Raw genomic sequence first — 17,719 nt, forward strand, 5'->3', positions numbered from 1 at the left:
GGGTCCCGGCCCTCCCTGTCCTCGAGGCCGCAGGGAAGCTCCCGGCCGCCTCCGCCGCCTCTCCGGCCCCTCTCGGGGCGACGGCCGCGGGTTGTGCCGCCGGAGCCGCGGGATGCAGCAGGGCCGTCAAGCAGCGTTAAGCCCAAACCAACCTCCCGTCTATCGGAGCCGTCACCGTCGTCCCGGATGACTGTAATCGAGCTGCCGAATATGCAGCTGGGGTCGGAGTTTCGTAGTTGGGATGAATACGGGTATTCAAGCCGTCAGGGCTGGCGAAGCGGCGCTCGACGCGGGCTCTGCCAGCCTCCCCTCGCCTGCCCCGGCTGCCCCGGGGCGTCTCTGCCCGGCTCCGGCCCCGGGAGCCTCCGCTTCCAGAAAGCAGAGGCGTTCCCGGGCGAGCGGCGGCGGCTCCGAGCTGGATGCACCCGGCAGGCACCGGCACCGGGGAGCAAACGCGGGGCAGTTGCGTGCTGGTGTTCGGAGAGCGATCCCGACAGCCGGGAAGGGGAGGGTTTTGCTGGCCGGCCGGGTTCGAAGCGGGCGTCTGGGCTCAGCGCTGGCGAGTGCCGCAGCAGCAGCAGTGCAGCTCCGCAGATGGGCACGGGGCTTAAACATTTGGAAAATCAGAGGTAAATATAATCCCTCCTCCGTTATCCCTGTTTTACAGCTCGTTTCTCCCAAATATCACTTAACGCTGCCTTTCCCCCTCTCCTGGCGTTTGCTGTTCCTCGCTAGGCACGTTCGCTTCGCTGACTCGTTGGGGAAAAAAAGCTCTAAAAATGTAAATGCAAATTCCGCCATCCCTTCAGAAGGGAAAGGCGAGAAACGCAGCGGCTTTTCCCGCCCGCCTTCCCCTCCCTGCCCCGGCGCTGGGCGCCCGGCCGCGGCTCTCCCGGGACCGGCGCCCGCCGGCTCCGCGCCCCCTCGCCCCGCGCCGGCACCCGCCCGGCCTCCCCTCTGCCTCCCTCCCGCTCGCTCTTTATTTTTTTAATTAGCTGATTCGCTATCTCGCGCCGAACCGCGTTTCCAACCACTACGCTCAGGAAACCTCATTAACACAGATCAAAAGGAGCTTTTAATGATTTATAAAGGTGCAGCAGTTTGGAGAAATTAAATAATTTACGTGGTGTGTGTACGGCGAGTCCCCCAAGGCCACATTACGGGCGCACGGCGAGAGGCAGCCCGAGACGCGCAGCCCCCCCGCCGGCGCGGGACCGGGCACCGCCGCGGCTCCGGCGGAGGTTTCGGGGGGCTCGTGCGGGGCCGCCCCGGAGGTGGCTGCGTCCTTCCCCGTGGGGACGGCGCCCGCCGCCCTGCCGCTCCGCGCGGGGCTGCCGGAGGAGGCGTGGGAATGTTGGTGGCACCGCGCCGCCGCGGAGCAGCGTTTCGGCAGGGGACTCGAAGGCGCTTACGGGAGCTGCGGTGAAGTTAGAGAAAGCGTCGCAGGTAGGAGGAACGATAGCACCTCTCCAGCCGCTCCGAGCACTTTGCCAGTGTGGCTAAAATACACCTCGTGCCCCGCTCCCGCTGGGCAGGCCGTTCCCGGCTCTGGGGCCCAGGCGTCCGGGCGCAGCGGCTCCTGCTCCGGCACCTGTTGCCTCCTGCCCAGAAAGCGGCTTTTGAGGCTTCGTCCTGAGCACGAGCCCAGCCGCACCTCCCGCGTCGTGCAAAGCAGCACCAGCTATGGAGCGAGGAAAATTAATCTGCATCCAGGGTGTTTTAATAAACAGGCAGCTGCAATGACCCCCCCGACCCGGAGCCCTGGCGGGGCCCGTCCGGCTCCTGCTGCCGGTGCTGACGTGCTCGCGGGCGCCGCGTTAGCGTCGCGCAGGACAGCGCTGCGATCCGAGGTGTTTTAATGCAGGCTGTCCAAGGAGAAAAAGAAACAGATGGGAAAACTAGCTTAAACGTTCCCGGCATGAAGTCCGCTGCTAGCTACGGACATGCCAGGAACCAACAGCGCAGCAGGATTAATGGAGAAAAGAGCTGTGACATTGCTGAAAGAAATCAACCCGCTCGCGCCTCCTCCCGCGGGAGTAATTCCCCGCGCGGCCCCGGCGGAAAGGCGGCGCGGGATCGTGCAGCGGGGGAGCGGCCGGGGCACAGGGCTGCCGTTGCCGTTCCGCATCTGAATTTGCATCAGGTTATGTTTTAAAAGACAGCCCGAGAGCCGTGGGTGAGGGTGGGGGTAGCTTTCGGGGGGGGGGGTCGCTCTATTTTATTTTGCTCCGTAAGAGGCTTATTACTCCCGATCACGCTGTGACTATTTGAATGAAGGAGATTTCGAGAGATGAAAGTGTACGTGAGGTTTTTAAGTGTCTCGGAGATGGACCCCAGGAGCGCGGGACCTGGCCCCCCCCCCCGAGCCGCCGGACCCCCGCGAGACCGGCCCCACGGCGCGAGCGAAGCCCGCGCTGGTCTCCTGCCCCTCCGCCGCGCTGCCGTTCCAGACCCCTGCTCCTCTGATGGGTAGAAACCTCCTAATTTCCAGCCTCAATTTATTCATGGCCAGTTTATACCCATTTGTTTATGTGCCAACACTGTTCTTCAGCTTAAATAGCTCTTTTCCTTCCATAATATCTTCCCCCCCCATGTATTTTAGCGAGAGCAATCATATCTCTTTTCAAGCTGCTCAGAAAGGAAAAAATCTGAATCGTTTAACCCTTGGGACACTGGCTGGTCCTGCAGGGCGCAGCCGCACGAGGAGGCAAATACGCTTTGTTCCCGCGCCGTGGGCCGACGTCCCCGCTCCGGAGAGGGGAAACCGAGGCACGGAGCGCGGCGGAGCCGGGCTGCGCCGGGCGCCCGTGTGCCGCAGCCCCGTCCCCATGAGCAGAGCCCACCACGGCGGGACTGGCCTCCGCTTCCGTTTGGATTTATCCCTGTTGCAATTGGGATGAAGCTGGGTGTCGTGAGACCGGCTTCTCCCGCTGCCTGACCCCTTGCTCGTGCAGGCGCGCGGTCGAGGGCCGGGGCGGCCTGCTTGCGGCTCGTTTCGGGGATGGGGGGGGAGCGCCCCTCGCACCCGGGCGCCTCGTTGCAGCTCTCCTGGGTGCGTCGGTCGAGGGGGCACTTTTGCTCTCCTCGGAGGGTCACTTCGGGATCCAAATTTAGCTTAGAAAAGGAAAAAAATCAGCGAGGCAGGGAGAGCATGCCTTGCTTCAGCAAGCAGGAGCCGGAATGATTAAACCTTTCTCTTGGCGGAAATCTCTCGCAGCCGGGGCGCCGAGAGCCTGGGAAGGATCAGGCTGGTCGTGCTAATAACCCTGCTCTCGTGGCGGGCTGCTTTTCATTCGGCGCATTCACAAAAGTGGAGCAAATATCCTTCTCCGTGTCATTGTGTCGCGCGTTCGGGAAGCGTGAGCCAGGTGCTCCGCTAGTCAGGAGCCTATTGAAAAATCCTGGGATTCTGAGCAGCGCCGCGATGGCTGAGCAGCTCCTTTCATCTGCTCTGTGACTTTGAGCACTTCGAGGTCACGTTTGCAACCGTCTCTCTGCAGCCGCAAAGCCTAAAAACTCATTTTGCAATAAAATCCTCGCGGATTCCTGTGAGTGCGGACGGCTGAGCCCAGCAAAAGCCGCCACGTGCCCGGCGCCGCACGGGGGGAGGCTGCCCCGGTGCCGGTGCCGTGAGACACCCCGCCATGCGTGGAAACGGGAATTGTGATCTTTCCAGTTAGAGCTGTCGGGTGCGAAGCGCCCCGGGCTCCTGCCGGGCGTCCCCTCCACCTGCGGCATCGGGCCGGGGCGCAGGCGCCCTGCCGGAGACACCATCACAGCCATCACGTCGGAGCAAAGCTCCGTCATGACGGAGGAAAAGTCGGATGCTGTCAGGCGTCTGGCAGAATTAACGCGAGCCACCGCTGCGAACGGAGAGCTCTTCCACATGATATTTCAAACAGATTGGAAATAGATGGGATATTTATTTTCTTGGGGTATTAAAAAAAAGCTGGGGGGAAAAAAACGCGGAGAAAGGCTTTGCCTGAGCCGGGCGATGGGAATCTTGGAGGCCTCTTTTTGCCTTCTCCGCGGTGGACGCCGAGCGTCCCAAAGTCCATCCCGGCAGAGGTGGTGGCACGGGTCCGGCGCGCCGCGCGGGGCGCAGGGAGGAGGGCAGCGCCGCCGAAGCCGCTTCATTAGCTCTAATGTTTTATTCCAGGCAATTTCACTCCAATAGGTTCCCGCTCTTGTCATGCAAAAGCGGGGCCGGCGCGTGACGGCGCAGGGAAAGTTATCAATTAAGGGCCGAGCAAAATGGTGGCGGGAGCGAGGGCAGAGCTGGACGGTGCAAGCGGAGCCCCGGAGGCTGGACGTGCTCCGCGACGCTCCGGCGATGCCCACGGAGCCGTCGCGAGGACCGGAGCGCTGGAGCGTGCACGCGGTCCGGGGTATCTCCGTGCCAGCTGCCGGCAGAGCGGCTCTGGCCGGCCAGCACCGAAAATAAGCTGGAAAACCCCTGCGACGGGAGCCCCGGCCCGGCACTGTCGGTCCTGGCACCGGGGAGGACGGCGGTGCCGGCCGGGACGCGGTGGAGGCAGCTTCCCGCTTCCCTCCCATCCCGTCCCCAGCGTCCCTGGGCTCATCGAGCCGGAGGCGGCGTCCGCGCCCGGCGCTGGCACCTTGCTGCTCCCTGCCCCGGGCTCCCCCAGCGTTCGCGTTTATTTTGAGCGTTGCAAGAGGACTTTCTCCCCCCTGCAGGTCTTTATCCGCTCTAAACTCCCTGGTTCTTGGGGGTCGCCCTGCACCTTGCCGTGCTGGCGGATTCGCGTGCCGGGCGCCCGTCCCGCTGCTGTCAGCCAGCGCTAACGGTAACGAATGCCCCTAATGAAGCACCCAATTAGCCCGGCTCCCAGCCCTAATGGTAGCTGACAGAGCTGAAAGCTGCGAGTAGTCAGTTGTCAAGCGCCGCATCCCATCGGAGGGGCCGCGCCATCCGTCTCTGTCAGGCGGAGACGCAGCCGTCCCGTTAACCCCTTGGGCGGCCGCGGCGGGGACGGGACCGTGGGAGCCTCCCGGCGCTTCCCGCGGGCGGCGGCGGCTCCGGATCTGCCCGAGACGGCTGCAAGAGCGGCAGCCTGCCCTGCCCTGCCCCGAGGAGGAGGCGTTCGCGCGCCTCGGAGCAGTCGCCCGTCTGCCCGCGTGGGGGTTTGCCGCGGATTCGCTCCCGGCCTCCCTCCGAGCGATCCGCGGAGCGCTGAGCAGCCCCGCGCCTGCCCCGTCCTCGCTCCCGGCGCAGGGTCCGGGGGCCGAGACGCGCGTGCGCAGCGTCCGTGGGCGCGCGGGGGCCGCACGAGCGGCGATGCCCTAACCGCGTTGTGCCGGCGCTGCACAAAATTATGCAGCAGTAATTAAACAGCAGCCGGTTCGGGGCTGGCCGGGCGCCGGCACGAGCATCTCCCAGCCGAGGAGCCCGGAGCATCCCGGAGCAGGGCCGCCTGGGCGGGAGCAGACGCTTTCCTCCCCCGGAGCGAGCGGAGCCACACGCCTGCGGGAATCAGCGGAGGGAAACAAATGAAGAATGAAGGAGAAATTGGGAGGCGGAGAAGGAGGGAGGAAAAGTTTGGAGCCGTCGCGTCGGGGAAGCTCCTGCCCGGCGGCTCCTCTCCACCCGCCCGCTGCGACGGCGGTAAATGGTGCGAGGTTTGGGAAGCCGGGACGGGGGCTCTCCGAGGGCAGGCGGTGGCCGTCACCGCACCCAGCACCGTGTCCTCAGCCGCTGCAATGCTGCCGCTCCCGCGAACGCGCCGGCCAGGCCTTTTTTTTAATTATTATTATTATTTTGAAACAGATGAATTAGCGATGTGCCTCATTTAGACAGTTCGAATCCCACTCATTTTAATTAGCGCGGCCTGGCAGCCCTGCTGCGGGTATTACACGGGGCGACAGCGCGCTTTCCAGGTGGCGGGTTTTTAAAATGCTGTTGACATTTTGCGAACTGAATGACTTAAACGATAACAAATTAACAGACGGCTCCGTGCGTGTGTGTGAATCAGCGTCTGTCTCGGCGTGCGAGCGGGGCTGTCTGCCGGCGCGTGCACCCTGCCTCGCGCCGCCCTGCCTGCCGCCTGCCGCCGCCGCTGCCTGCACGTGGGCGCAAGCGCTGCTGCGCCCGCCGCCGCGTCCCTCCCGCGCACTGATCCGCCCGTTCCCGCGCGCCCTGCCGCGTCCTGCCGGCGCCTCCGGCCGCGAGAGGCTTCGGTGGCGCTGGATCCCTCCCTGCCGCTCCGGCGCTCGGGTCCCTGTGTCACCGCGGAGCTCGGTCCTCTAACGAGCCCCGACAGCTCCTGCCAAATTGCTGCCGTTTCAATCAAAAGTGCAGTGAGGTTATTTCATAGGCGCAGATAATCTGGGCCGTAAACTGGGAGGCTTCCAGGAGCAGAGAGGAATAACGGCGTGCTCCCATCCCACAGGGTCCGAGAGCCGCGCGAGGCCCCATCCCCATCCCCATCCCCATCCCCATCCCCATCCCCATCCCCATCCCCATCCCCATCCCCATCCCCATCCCCATCCCCATCCCCATCCCCATCCCCATCCCCTGGAGCCGGCTGCAGGGAATCGGGGAGTCGGTGCCCTGCGGCCCCGGCTGCCTCGGGGCCGTGTTCCCGTGCCCGGCGGGCAGCCGGAGGGCAAAGCAGCCCACCGTCCCCACGTCCCCTCCCGCTGCTCCCGCCCGGCTCGGCTTGCCGGCGGCTCTCCGTCGCGGGAGCCTCCCGGCCTCTCCGTGCCTCCCCGCTCCGTGGGGGCAGCGGGGACATCTGTATTCCGCGGCACGCTTGGCCGCCTCGGCGCGACCCCGCCGGCGCACGGGACGTTTGCTCCCGCCCCGGGCGCGGGGTGAGCAGCGGTGCCGGGGGCCGAGGCGCCGCCGCGGGCACTCGCGCCGGGAGAGGCCGCTTTAAAAACCAATTGGGCCTCGGCAATGTGCTTATTGCAGCGTTCAGCAAAGCCGTCGGGAGGGAATATTTGATCAGGCAGAAATGTAATATTTATAGGAGGGGGTGAATCAGCAGGGGGAAACAGAGACATAAATAAAGATTCGCCGGCAGAGAGCAGCCAGGACGGATCCGAGACATGTTGAGACAAAGTCACCCCCGAGCCGGGGGGACGCACGGAGCCCCGGGGACGCGGCCGGCCCCTGCCCGCTCCGGGGAGCCCGTCCTCGGCCCCTTCGGCTCCTCCGCTGGCAAAACGCCTCCGGTCGGAGGCTGGGGCCGGACCCACGCCGGTCACCCGCGGAGGCGGCAGCCGTCCCGCACCAGGAGCGTTGCAGGGGGCCGGAGCCGGGATCGCAGAGGGGCGCTTGGCCGGGAGGCTCGGTCACGTCCTCCCCGCCGCGCTTCATCGCGGCGTCCCGCGGGGCCAATTAATGCCTCTCGCCGTCCCGAAACGATACCCGTCAGTTCAAAGCCACCTGGACGCCATCTGCCGCTCCGCGCGCGCCTCCCGGCAGGTTGGTGCCTCCTGCCGGGCCCTGGCACCGGGGGCTCCGGCCGGCGGATCGGATCGGCTCGGCAGCCTTCCCGGGACGCCCGGCCGCGGAGAGCCCTGCAAACGCCCTGCTCAGCCCGGCCCGCCGCAGCACTGGGACACGGCGCAGTGTCCCGTGGGCAGTCGCCCTCGCGGGAGCAAAGCTTTTTTTCTTGCATGCAAACGGCATTTCCAATATTCCAGGTTTCCTTGTCACCTCGTGGCCTCGGATGCGCCAGGGACGGGGTCGGCGGAGGCGGCTGCTGCCCAGGGGCACCGGGATGCGCAGATGCAGCCGGGTCCCTGCAAGGCGTAAACCAGCCCTTCCTCTTCCCCGAATCGAGCGGCGCGATGCTCGTCAGCGCCTGCCGGCGGGGACGGCGCTGGGCAGAGGAGAGGGCTGCTGCGGGACGGCGGAGCCCCCGAGGGGCTTTCGGGAGGGAGAACCGGGGCGGCGGGTGCAGCGGCCCCGTGGGGCACAGCCGGGCTGCGAAAAGGGGCTGCAAAAACGGGCTGCAAAAACAGGCCACTTCCTCGGCTCGGATGCAAATTCAGCCCTAAGCTTCGCGTGCCCAGAAGCAAAATTCAGCCCTGCTTTGCTGCCCTCTTATTTCCCAGCATATTCATCTTTTTCCGGGGGCCTCACCACGGTCTCGGGTATAAATCTTGCGCCAAATCCGGCGGCCTTGGCCAGGCTCCCCGTGGTCCCGGCGCCGCTGCCGGCCCGGGGGCTCCGGCGCGGCAGTTTTCTCGCCTCTGCCCCGCCAGCGCCGGCTCAACCTTCCCCTCCCTCCCCGCGGCCCCCGCGAACGCGCTCCTCCGTCTGTGCCATTTATCACCGCTAATCAGCTTTAATTCAGCAATTTGTCAGTCCAGCAAAGGCCCTTGGAGTTAGTTGATTTTTTTTCAAAAAATATAATTATTATTATTATTCCCCTGATAAGCACAGGCCCTTTTGTTGCAATCGTCTTTGCTTGGGCTTTAATAACAATCATTAAAATAAATAATTTTTTCAAATAAAAGGCAGAGAGAGAAGAGGGGGCTTAAATTTTTTTTATTGTTTTGTATGCGTTTGAAAATTGTTTCCCAGTAAATTGCGGCCCTTTGTATTAATTTTACATTTTAAAATGTTACCTTGCCAGGGGCAGGGTTGGCACAAGTGACTCGGAGAAGGAGCGAGAAAGAGAGGGAGAGAAAAACCCTGCTCCTTAATTAGCGCCGTTCCCTGTGTGATCGGAGTGCTTATGAAGCACGTAATGAGCTGGATGGCGGCGTGGAGGCTCCGCTCGGGCTGCTCCGGCGCGGCGGCGCCTCCCCCTCGCCCCCGCCGCTTCCCAGGCCTCCTTCCCGCTGGGGAGCCTCCACGGATTTCGGACCCGCGCTCGGCCGTCATGGGGTCCGGGGCCGTTTCGGCAGCCCGGTTTGGGGGTGTTTTGGCAGCAGGCGAGCGGCCCTGCGCACGGGGCGGGCGAGAGGACCGTGCTCTGGTTTTCCTGTGTGATGAGTTTGGCGCCGTTCTCAGCCCCGTTCTCAGCTGCCGGGGTGTCCGGGGGCTCGTGTCCCGTCCTCTCCGTGCTGTGCACCCCGGCCCCGGTTAACCACGTGCCTGAGCACGGACTGGCCGGTGGTTCGCAAAGAACCAGCTCCCGCGGGCGCCGGAGCCCTGACTTCGCCGTGGGGCTTCATCCGTTCCGCGCTGGCGGGCCGGGGGGTCCCTCCAGCAAACTCGGGGCTCGGGGCCTGAAATCACCTTTTTTCAGGGCGCTGCAGAGAATCTCCCTAAAACGGGAACGGTGGGAGAAGCACAGGGCTCCCCCCCGCGCTGTTTCCTGCGGCCCCCCCGGCCGCTTCCCGCGCTCCCGGCATCCCGCACCGCTGCGGACACGGACCTTCTGTTTGAGGGAGAGCAGCGCAGCGGGAACCTCAAATTAATTAGCAAAGAAAACTCAACTCAACCTGGGGGAGGGAGAAAAAAAAAAAAGGCAGGTTCGCTCCTGGGGGAGCTTGAGGATTTGACTGGTTTTGTGAGCTGCAGCAGCCAATAATATCTGCAGCGCAGGGTGTCCAAAACTTCCCCCTCGCCTGGCTGCGGCCTGGGAGAGGCACGGAGGGAGCGGGAAGCGGAGCCCACGGCTCCGAGGAGCGCGTGGAATATTGCTGCCGAGGACGGGAATTGCCTCCGTACTGCGGAGTCCTTTTCCAGCTCTGCTAATCCCTTAATCTCCCAGATAATCAGTACCAAAAATGTAAATTACAATAGGATTGCAGCGCCCATCTGCACTAATACCAAAAGGGTCGATGGTATCGCAAGGAATAATGATTTTTTCGCTACTTATCGCCAACTATTGCCAGTTTATTCATCTTAAAGCAATGAGGGACTGAGTGTGATCCCGTAAGGTTAATGGGGGGGGCCGGGCACTGCACGCCGGGACGCCAGGATTTGCTCCCTGCCCGGGCAGGGGAGCCCAGCTGTGGCCCCGGGGTGGGATTTGGGGAAGGGAGCCGGGAGCTGGGGCTCGGCCCAGAGCAGAGGGCTGCAAACCCTGTTGTGTGCCAGTGCCGGCGCTGCCGAATCCGCACGGTGCCTCAGTTTCCCCAGCCGAGGCGGTCGCTGGCAGCAGTATTGCGCTGGGCTTGGGGCTCGTTTTAAAAGCAAGGCTCACGCTTAACGTGCCTGATGCCTCCCGCCGTCCATTCCCAGCCTGGCAGCCGGATGCCGGCTCCTCGGCCGGGCGGCGGAGCGGGCATCCGGCGCCGTCCCCGCTCCGGGCGCGCGGCCGGCTCACGCTGCGCTCCGCTCCGCAGGTTCCACCGCGGGGACTACACGGTGGAGGTGAGCATCAACGACTACCTGGACATCTACTGCCCGCACTACGAGGAGCCGGTGCCCGCCGAGCGCATGGAGCGCTACGTCCTCTACATGGTCAACTACGAGGGGCACACGTCCTGCGACCACCGCCAGAAGGGCTTCAAGCGCTGGGAGTGCAACCGGCCCGACGCCCCCAGCGGCCCCCTGAAGTTCTCGGAGAAGTTCCAGCTCTTCACCCCCTTCTCGCTGGGCTTCGAGTTCAGGCCGGGCCACGAGTACTACTACATCTGTGAGTGGGGCCGGGCGCGGGGCGGCGCGGGAGCAGGGCCCCCCGGGGACCAGCGCCTCGGGCTCCTCCTTGATTTCCTCCGGAGCGGCTGGACGCGGAGGTCAGGAGCAAAACGGAGGAGAAAAGCTCTGTTGACTCCATCCAAAGCCTGTTGGAGCCGTGAAAAAAAAAAAACCACCAAGCTGATGGGGCTGGGGTCAGGCGCTGGGAGTTTTGCAATCAGTATAGGGCAAAAAAATGAAAATGAGTTAGAAAGCGTGACCCCCGAGCACTCGGCGGTGTCGCACGGAGGCAGGGATGCCTCTCTTCTGGCTCAGGAGCAAACCGGCACGGTTATCTTTCTTATTATTTCTCCCCCTTTTTCCTAAAGCATCTGTTTTCAGCCCACTTAATTTGTTCCTTTTATCTATATTAAATTACCATTTTTCCCCCCCCTCTCTCTCTCCCTGTAAAATGTCACTCGTGAAATAGCTGCATCTACAACTCTCTCTTATTTCCCCCCCCATTTTATTTTATTTTTTTTATTTTTAATGTCGTTAGGGAGAGATTACACAGAAGTAAATGGTGAAGCTGATCATTGCTAAACCAGTTAGAATTCATGTCATGCGGAACATTAGAAATTATGCCTCTTTGAGGAACCGTATTTAGCAGACATGAAAGAAAAGAAATTACCTCCTTCCAGAGCTCGCAAATTGGAATTCCATTAACCTCGCAGGCACCGAGACGGGGCTCGCGCTCCCGGCGCCGGGTCAAGGTTAAGAGCCAGCGCTGGGACGGGCGCGCGGCAGCACCCGCTCGCGGGTCCCCGGTGCGTCGCCCGCTCGCCGCCGGCGCCCGGACGCGGTCGCTTGACCTTCCCCGGATTTCGGCGGCTGCTTTTCCCGATTTGGGGTGTAAAACAAGGGAGGGAAAAAAAGGAAAGGAGGCAAAAAAAAAAAAAAAAAGGGAGAGCGAGGCAATCTGCAGCTCCCGCCGCCTCTCCCCAAAATCATCGCGCGGGGAAGGAGGGCCGGAGCCGCGAGCGGGGCTCGGATGCGCCAGGACCGCCGCCCCCCCCCCAGCTTCAATTTAGCATAACTGTTATTACGTTTAAAACAGAGATTCGCGGTTGAGGCGGCTGTCGGGAGGCTCGGTGCCGCCGGCGAGGGGCCCGGGCGCTCGTGGCGAGGGTCCCTGCCGCCAGCTCGTGTGCGCACGCTGCCCCAGTCCCCGCTCCTTCTGCCTTAAATTGGACTTTATTGCAAATAATACTCCCTCCCCGTCTGCAATTCCAAAAAAAGAGAAAAGAAAATGAAGTTCCTTTAAAATCATATATATAAATATTGCATTTTCTCCTATTGAGAGGGGACTTTCACCAAGATAATTATTGCAATTACTCCCTTTATCTCTCCCAACGAGCATGATTTTTATTCTGCGCTTTCATCTCCCTTTTGCCTGCTACGGGAGAGGCGCAGAGGCGCGCGGTCGCTCGCGCGGTCCGGAGCAGCGCAGGCACCAGGGCAAAGCTGCCAGGACCCAGCGTTTCGGCGGCGTGTGCGGCACGTGCGGTATGCACCGTGTGCCTGGTGTGCACCGTGTGCGCGGCGTGCACCGTGTGCCTGGTGTGCACCGTGTGCAGGTCGTGCAAACCCCTCCCCAGCCGGTCCGCCCTCGCGGGCTGCAAAGGGATTTTCGAAGTCAGGTCAAACTTCCAGCCGGAGCCTCGCCTGGGCCCCTCACGCCTTCCCTGTCGGACCACAGAACCGCTTTCCCCCAGGATTTAAGCTCGTGCGTTAGCTGCGGGGCCCCGGGAAGCTGCGCGGGAGCAGCCCGACTCCCGTGCCGCGGGAGAGGCCGAGCCCGGCGCCCCGCACCGCTGGGACCCTCGGGGGGCCGGGACCCCCCTTTTGTGGGGCGCGGGGCTCGCAGGGGCGCCGGGGCTCCCGGCTGCGGGATCGCTCCCTCCCTGGGACATCAGCTTCCCTGGGCTGGTCCCCGTGGCCTCCCTCCTGCTCTTCCTCCCTATCTTCCTCCTCCTCCCCGCCGTCCGCGGGATGCTCCCCCTGCCCGGCTCTCTTCCTGGGGGCCCAGGCTGCCCCGCTCCGGGGTTTTCCCCCGGCAGCGAGCGGAGCGGAGGGTCCCCGCGGCCGCGGGAAGCCCCCGGGAGCAGGGAGGGAGCCTCCTCCCCGGCCCCACCACGGCGGCGGCAGCGGCGGCGGAGCAGACCGGCAAGGGATGTTTCCTGCTGCTTTAACATTTATTTGCGGTGACCCCGGAAAGGGGGAAAGCGCCGGGCTTTTCTCGTGGCGGGATGTTCCCTGCGCGGCGCGAGCTCGGGGCTGTCAGGCCTCCGTCGGCCGCCCGTCGCCCCCCTCGCCCCGGCTGTCGCGTCGCCTCCCGTCGCCTCCTCGCTTCGCGCTATTTTAATTGCAACGCGTTCCCCTTCGGTGGCCGCCCGAACAAACCCCCGCGACCCTCCGAGGTGCCCCCGGTATTCAGCGCCGCTGTAATGCTCTCGCAGCAGAAGTTTCGCACACAAACAACGTCCCGTTTCCCCCCCCCCTCCGGCCGGCGGGAGCCTTTAACAAGCGTGAAATCTGCCTGGGACGGCATTTTTTTGCAGCTGGAACATGTATCCAGGGACGATTCGGCAGAAACGCGCGGCCCGGGGTCGGGCAACTCCTGACACCGGTTAAGCGTTGATCAAAGACGCGGTTTTAGCGGCAGGAGCCGCTGCAATCCGGCAATCGATGCCTTCGAGCGTTTCGGCTCCTGCAAGGGGGCGGCGGCGGGGTCCCGACCCCCCTCGCAAGGCGCCGATAGCGAGCGGAGGGGCAGAGCGGGCGCAGGGCTCCCGGCGAGCACACGGAGCCGAGGGGCGAGAAGCCGCCGGGGCAGCGCCGGCTCGGGCTGCTGGGGCAGCTCAGCCCCTCGTCGCGGGGTGAAAACGCGGCTTTTCGGTTGCCGCGGCCTCGCTGGCCGCGTCCCCCCGCCGGGCGCCCGCAGTCTCCGGCGGCGGTGGCGATGCTCCCTGGCTAACATCGCTGTTTTCCTCCCTCTCTCTGTTCCTCTGCAGCCGCTTCTCCCCCTAACATGGTTGACAGGCCCTGCCTGAAGCTGAAGGTTTATGTTCGGCCAACGAGTAAGTGGGGGCGCGCGCGGGAGCCTGGGGGGCACGTCGGGACCCCGGCGCGGCGGCTGCGCCCCGTCCGGCGCCGGGCGCGATGGGGACGCGGGGCGCCGGCTGCCGAACCGCCGTGGGCAGCGGCGGCTTCGCCGGAGCTGCGGCCGCCCACGGCCTTCGCTCGCCGCTTCCCCCCTGAGGTGCACCGACAGCGCCAGGCCTCTGCTCGCCCTCGGCGGCCGCGGGAGAACATCCCGGCAGGAGAAGGGGAGGGCGGCAGGGAGTGCGGAGGAGCCCGCGGGTGCTTCCGCTGCACCGAGGGGCAGGAGCCCCGAAGCCCTTTTGGGTCCCTTTCCGTGGGCTTCGGGGCCGGTCTCCTCTGCCGGGGTTTTTGGGAAGGCGGCTGCCCCCCGTCCTGGCTGAGCAGTGCCTCCGCGGGGGACGTTCCCATTCCCCATTCCCAGGGACCGGCGCTCTCCGGAGTCGGGGCAGGAACATCACCCGTGCAGTGGACGTTTGCCACTGAGTTCAGATAGGAAAAAAATATATATTAATCTCTGCGCAGTGGCTACTTTTCAGAACCAAATAACTCAGCCATTTAAAAAAAAACAAATTAATAATTTTCTTCTCCTGTTAACGTGTAATTAGCAAATGGCAGCGGCTCCCCCTGGGGAAGGGCTGAGTGCCTGTGAAATGTCACCATTTAAAAGGATGTCTTTCTTTTTTTTTTATTTGCAGGGCTTTAAAGTAAAACCCAATATGATGAAACCATCTGTAAAAAATCATTCTGCTTGGTTCAGGACTAGGACATAATGGGGGGGGGAGGAAAAAAAATCTCCCCTGATATTATTTTTTTAGTATTTTCATAATATCAGGGTTTTATTGTGCCGGTGCCTAGCAGAGACGCTGTTACGCGGGAGACGGTGGCGATGCTGCTCGGGGAGGAAGGGTTCGTCCGGGGGCCCCGGCGTCCGGCAGGACCCCCAGGGCAGGGGCCGCCCCGCGGGGGGGCAGAGACGCCGGGCAGAGCCCCGGGTCCTGGCGGGGAAGGGAGCGATCTAATCCGCCTCTCCCGATGCCACCCGCGTTTGGCCTGGTCGGCTGCCCGGGAGAGGCTCAGGAGGGGCCGGGGACGGAACGCTGCCCAATCCCGTTTGGAGGCAGCAACCCACTCGCTCCCCTTCCCCGCGGCCGGGGCGCTCCGGAGCCTCTCCCGGCCCCCGGCTCAGACGCTGAGCATTGCCGCTCCAGTCCCGGGGGTTTTACCGAGGTTTTTCCCGGGAAAGGTGGCCAGGACTGCGGGATGCGGCTTGCAAAAGCCGAGTGTGAACCGGAGCCCCGGGGGGGGGGGGCGGGAAGGCATCCCGCCGGCGCCCGCTCACGCCGCCCTCTCGCCCTCCCTCTTCCGTAGACGACTCCCTCTACGAGTCCCCGGAGCCTATTTTCACCAGCAACAACTCGTGCTGCAGCCTCAGGGTCCCGCACGCTGTGCTCGCCGTGGTGCCCGTCTTCTGGACTCTGCTGGGCTCGTAGCCCCCAAGCCGAAGGAGCAGGGGAGCCGCTCGGAGCAGCCGCTCAGAGCAGCGGCCCGGCCCGCCGGAGATGCGGCCCTCGCCGCCGCGTGGAGCCGAACGTCACCGCCCGGCCTTCGCTTCGGTCCGTTTTTCCCCCCGAGTTTCCCGAATAACCTTCGAACTGGCCCAGCGCAGCCTCCGGCTTCTCCGGCGTGGAGGGTTTGTGCCCGGAGGAACCCGGCCAGCTCCCGCTGCTGCGCGAGCCACCGGCACCGGCACCAGCCAGGGAGAGCGATCGCAAGCCGATCACGGCGCCTGGGACGGATCCGGGCTGCGCGCGGCCAGAAAGCGCCTTCCTCGCTGCGGCGGCTCAGCTGGCGCCCGCCCTCCCCGTAGGATGTTGCTTTTTACACTTCTAGACCAAATATAGAGTCCTTTTTAAAAGATTTTTTTATTTTTGTTTTATTTTTGTTGGTTTTGTTCCAGTCCGTGCTTTCCCGTGTTAGAGACTGAACCGCCGGGCGGGGGCCCCTCTCCGAGCCCCGGCGCCGGGGATGGCGGCGGTGCCGGGGGGCTGACGGCGGCGCGCGGCCCTCGCTGGCCCCCGGACGCGGCCGGAGCGAGAGCCGGGCCAGGAGCCGCAGACAGCGCCGGGACGCCGGAGCCGGCCGGACACAGACGCCAACGATGGTGCCGAGGGCTCTGCCACCGCTGGCCCGGATGCCGGCTCCCGCGCTCCCGGCGGGACCGTGCCGTGGCAGCCCTGTGGCACGCGCGCCGCCAGCCCTGCGGAGACGGGGGGCCCGGACAGATGGATGGACAGACATGGGGCGGCCCGGATGGACAGATGGACATGGGGTGCCGTGCATGCCGCGGTCACCGCCTCCATTCCCGCCGGAGCCGCCACGGTGCTCGCCGGGGGCAGCGCCGGCCCCGCCGGCGGGGCGATGCTCCCCCGGAGCTTCCCGGAGCCGGCCGGGAGCAGGGACCTGGCTCGGGGCGCTCGGCCCCGGCTCGCGGCTCCCTCCTCTCCCGTCCCAGCCCAAACGCCCGTTTTTTCCCCCAGGGGTTCGATTCCCTGCAGCTGTTGGAGGCGGCAGGTCGGTGCTGAGCCTCCGCCACGCGCCTCCTCCGGGGCCGGCGCGGGAGCTGCCCGGCTGCCGACGGGCTGCTTTTCCCTTTTCCTCCTTTGCATTAAAAAGAAAAAGAAAAATTCAAATTTGAGATTGGCCCAAAACCGCGGAGGGGGTGAACGACGAACCAGCGAGGGGTCCCGTGGGAGCGACCTCTCCTCGCCTTAAATCTCCGTGGGGCCGGCTGTGGCTGCGGCTCCCGTGGGCTCTCCGGCGGCGCGGCAGCCGGCCGCGGAAACCACCCCGGGCGCGGGAGGACGTCGGGGACGAAGGAGGACGGTGCAAAAGCAAACGAAACCTTTCTACGGACGTCTTTTTCAAGCGCACACCAGCCCCTTCCCTTTCTATCTGGGAGCCCGCGACGGACTCGGGGTCGCTCCGTTCCTGTAAATACAGCCGGCAGGCGCTATACTGTGACCTTTTTTTTTATGTATTGTTGAGAATGAATTTTATGGAAGGGTTTATTTTATTTCTATTTTATTTTTATTTTTTAGACTAGGAAGCTGAAATCTCGCAATAAGTTCATCTCGACCATCCAAAAAATACAAAAACGGTAAAAAAATCGCATTCCCTGCCATCCCCCCCCGTCCTGTCCCGTCCCCCCGCCGTGTGTCTAGACCAGGTCGTGGTTCTTGAAGGCAAGCGAAAGCATCGTGTTTACCCTGCCCCGGACGGGTGCCTGCGCCCCGATCCGGCCCCGGCCGGGGCTCCCGCGGGAGCTGGCGGCGCCCGGAGCATCCGCCGCCCTCGGCCGCCGCCGCCTCCCTCCGCAGCCCTGGCCCGCGGCTCCCCGCTGCCGGTGGCGACGGCAAAGCCTGGCCTTCGGTCTGTGTTTTATATATATATAGATTATATATATAAATATCTATATTGTGTACAGCGACTGTGAGAGAATTAGGAAAAAGCAAATGAGGAAGCAACGCTTAAGCGCCGCTCTGAGCAAGCGCCGAGGGTGCGGGTGGGGGGGTTGGGGCTGGTTTTGGGGCTGCTTTGGGCTGGTTCTGCGTTCGGGAGCAGCCCCCGCGGGGGAGCCGGCTTTGCTTGTTGGTCTCCGTTCAGCCTAGCTTCGTCCTTAGACACGCCGCTTTCGTTCTCGACGTCGTGCTGATGGTAACCGCGTCACCACCTGATTTGGATTCTGTATTTTTTTATAATAAAATAAAAATAAGTGTCACGTGAGTCCCTTGCTTTGGAGACCTGCCTGTTGGCTGCCGGCGTCCCGGGGGTCCCGCGCGCCCTTCCCTGCTCCCCGGCACGGCCCTTCCCGCCGGCGCGGGGGCTGCGGAGCCAGGCCGCTCTGCTGGGCGGCGCGGTAATTATGGGAAGGAATTAATTACTGCGTTAATGAATAATAATGGATATTAAATTAATTAATATGCAATTGTTGATAGCACTTAATTATTG

The 17,719-nt window shown here is 63.6% G+C and overlaps 1 protein-coding gene across 1 annotated transcript in view; it reads left to right on the top strand.

Moving 5' to 3' along the window:
- Positions 1 to 17,494, top strand: part of EFNA2 (ephrin A2) — a 52,401-nt gene extending 34,907 nt beyond the window's left edge. The window contains exons 2-4 of the mRNA XM_067312678.1: positions 10,273 to 10,565; positions 13,621 to 13,686; positions 15,080 to 17,494. Coding sequence (XP_067168779.1) covers positions 10,273 to 10,565; positions 13,621 to 13,686; positions 15,080 to 15,201 — 481 coding nt within the window. The 3' untranslated portion in view covers positions 15,202 to 17,494. The remainder of the gene's footprint in view (positions 1 to 10,272; positions 10,566 to 13,620; positions 13,687 to 15,079) is intronic.
- The last annotated feature ends 225 nt before the right edge of the window (positions 17,495 to 17,719 follow it).

The sequence above is a fragment of the Apteryx mantelli genome, chromosome 30 (assembly GCF_036417845.1).
Source record: "Apteryx mantelli isolate bAptMan1 chromosome 30, bAptMan1.hap1, whole genome shotgun sequence".
NCBI classification, from domain to species: domain Eukaryota; kingdom Metazoa; phylum Chordata; class Aves; order Apterygiformes; family Apterygidae; genus Apteryx; species Apteryx mantelli.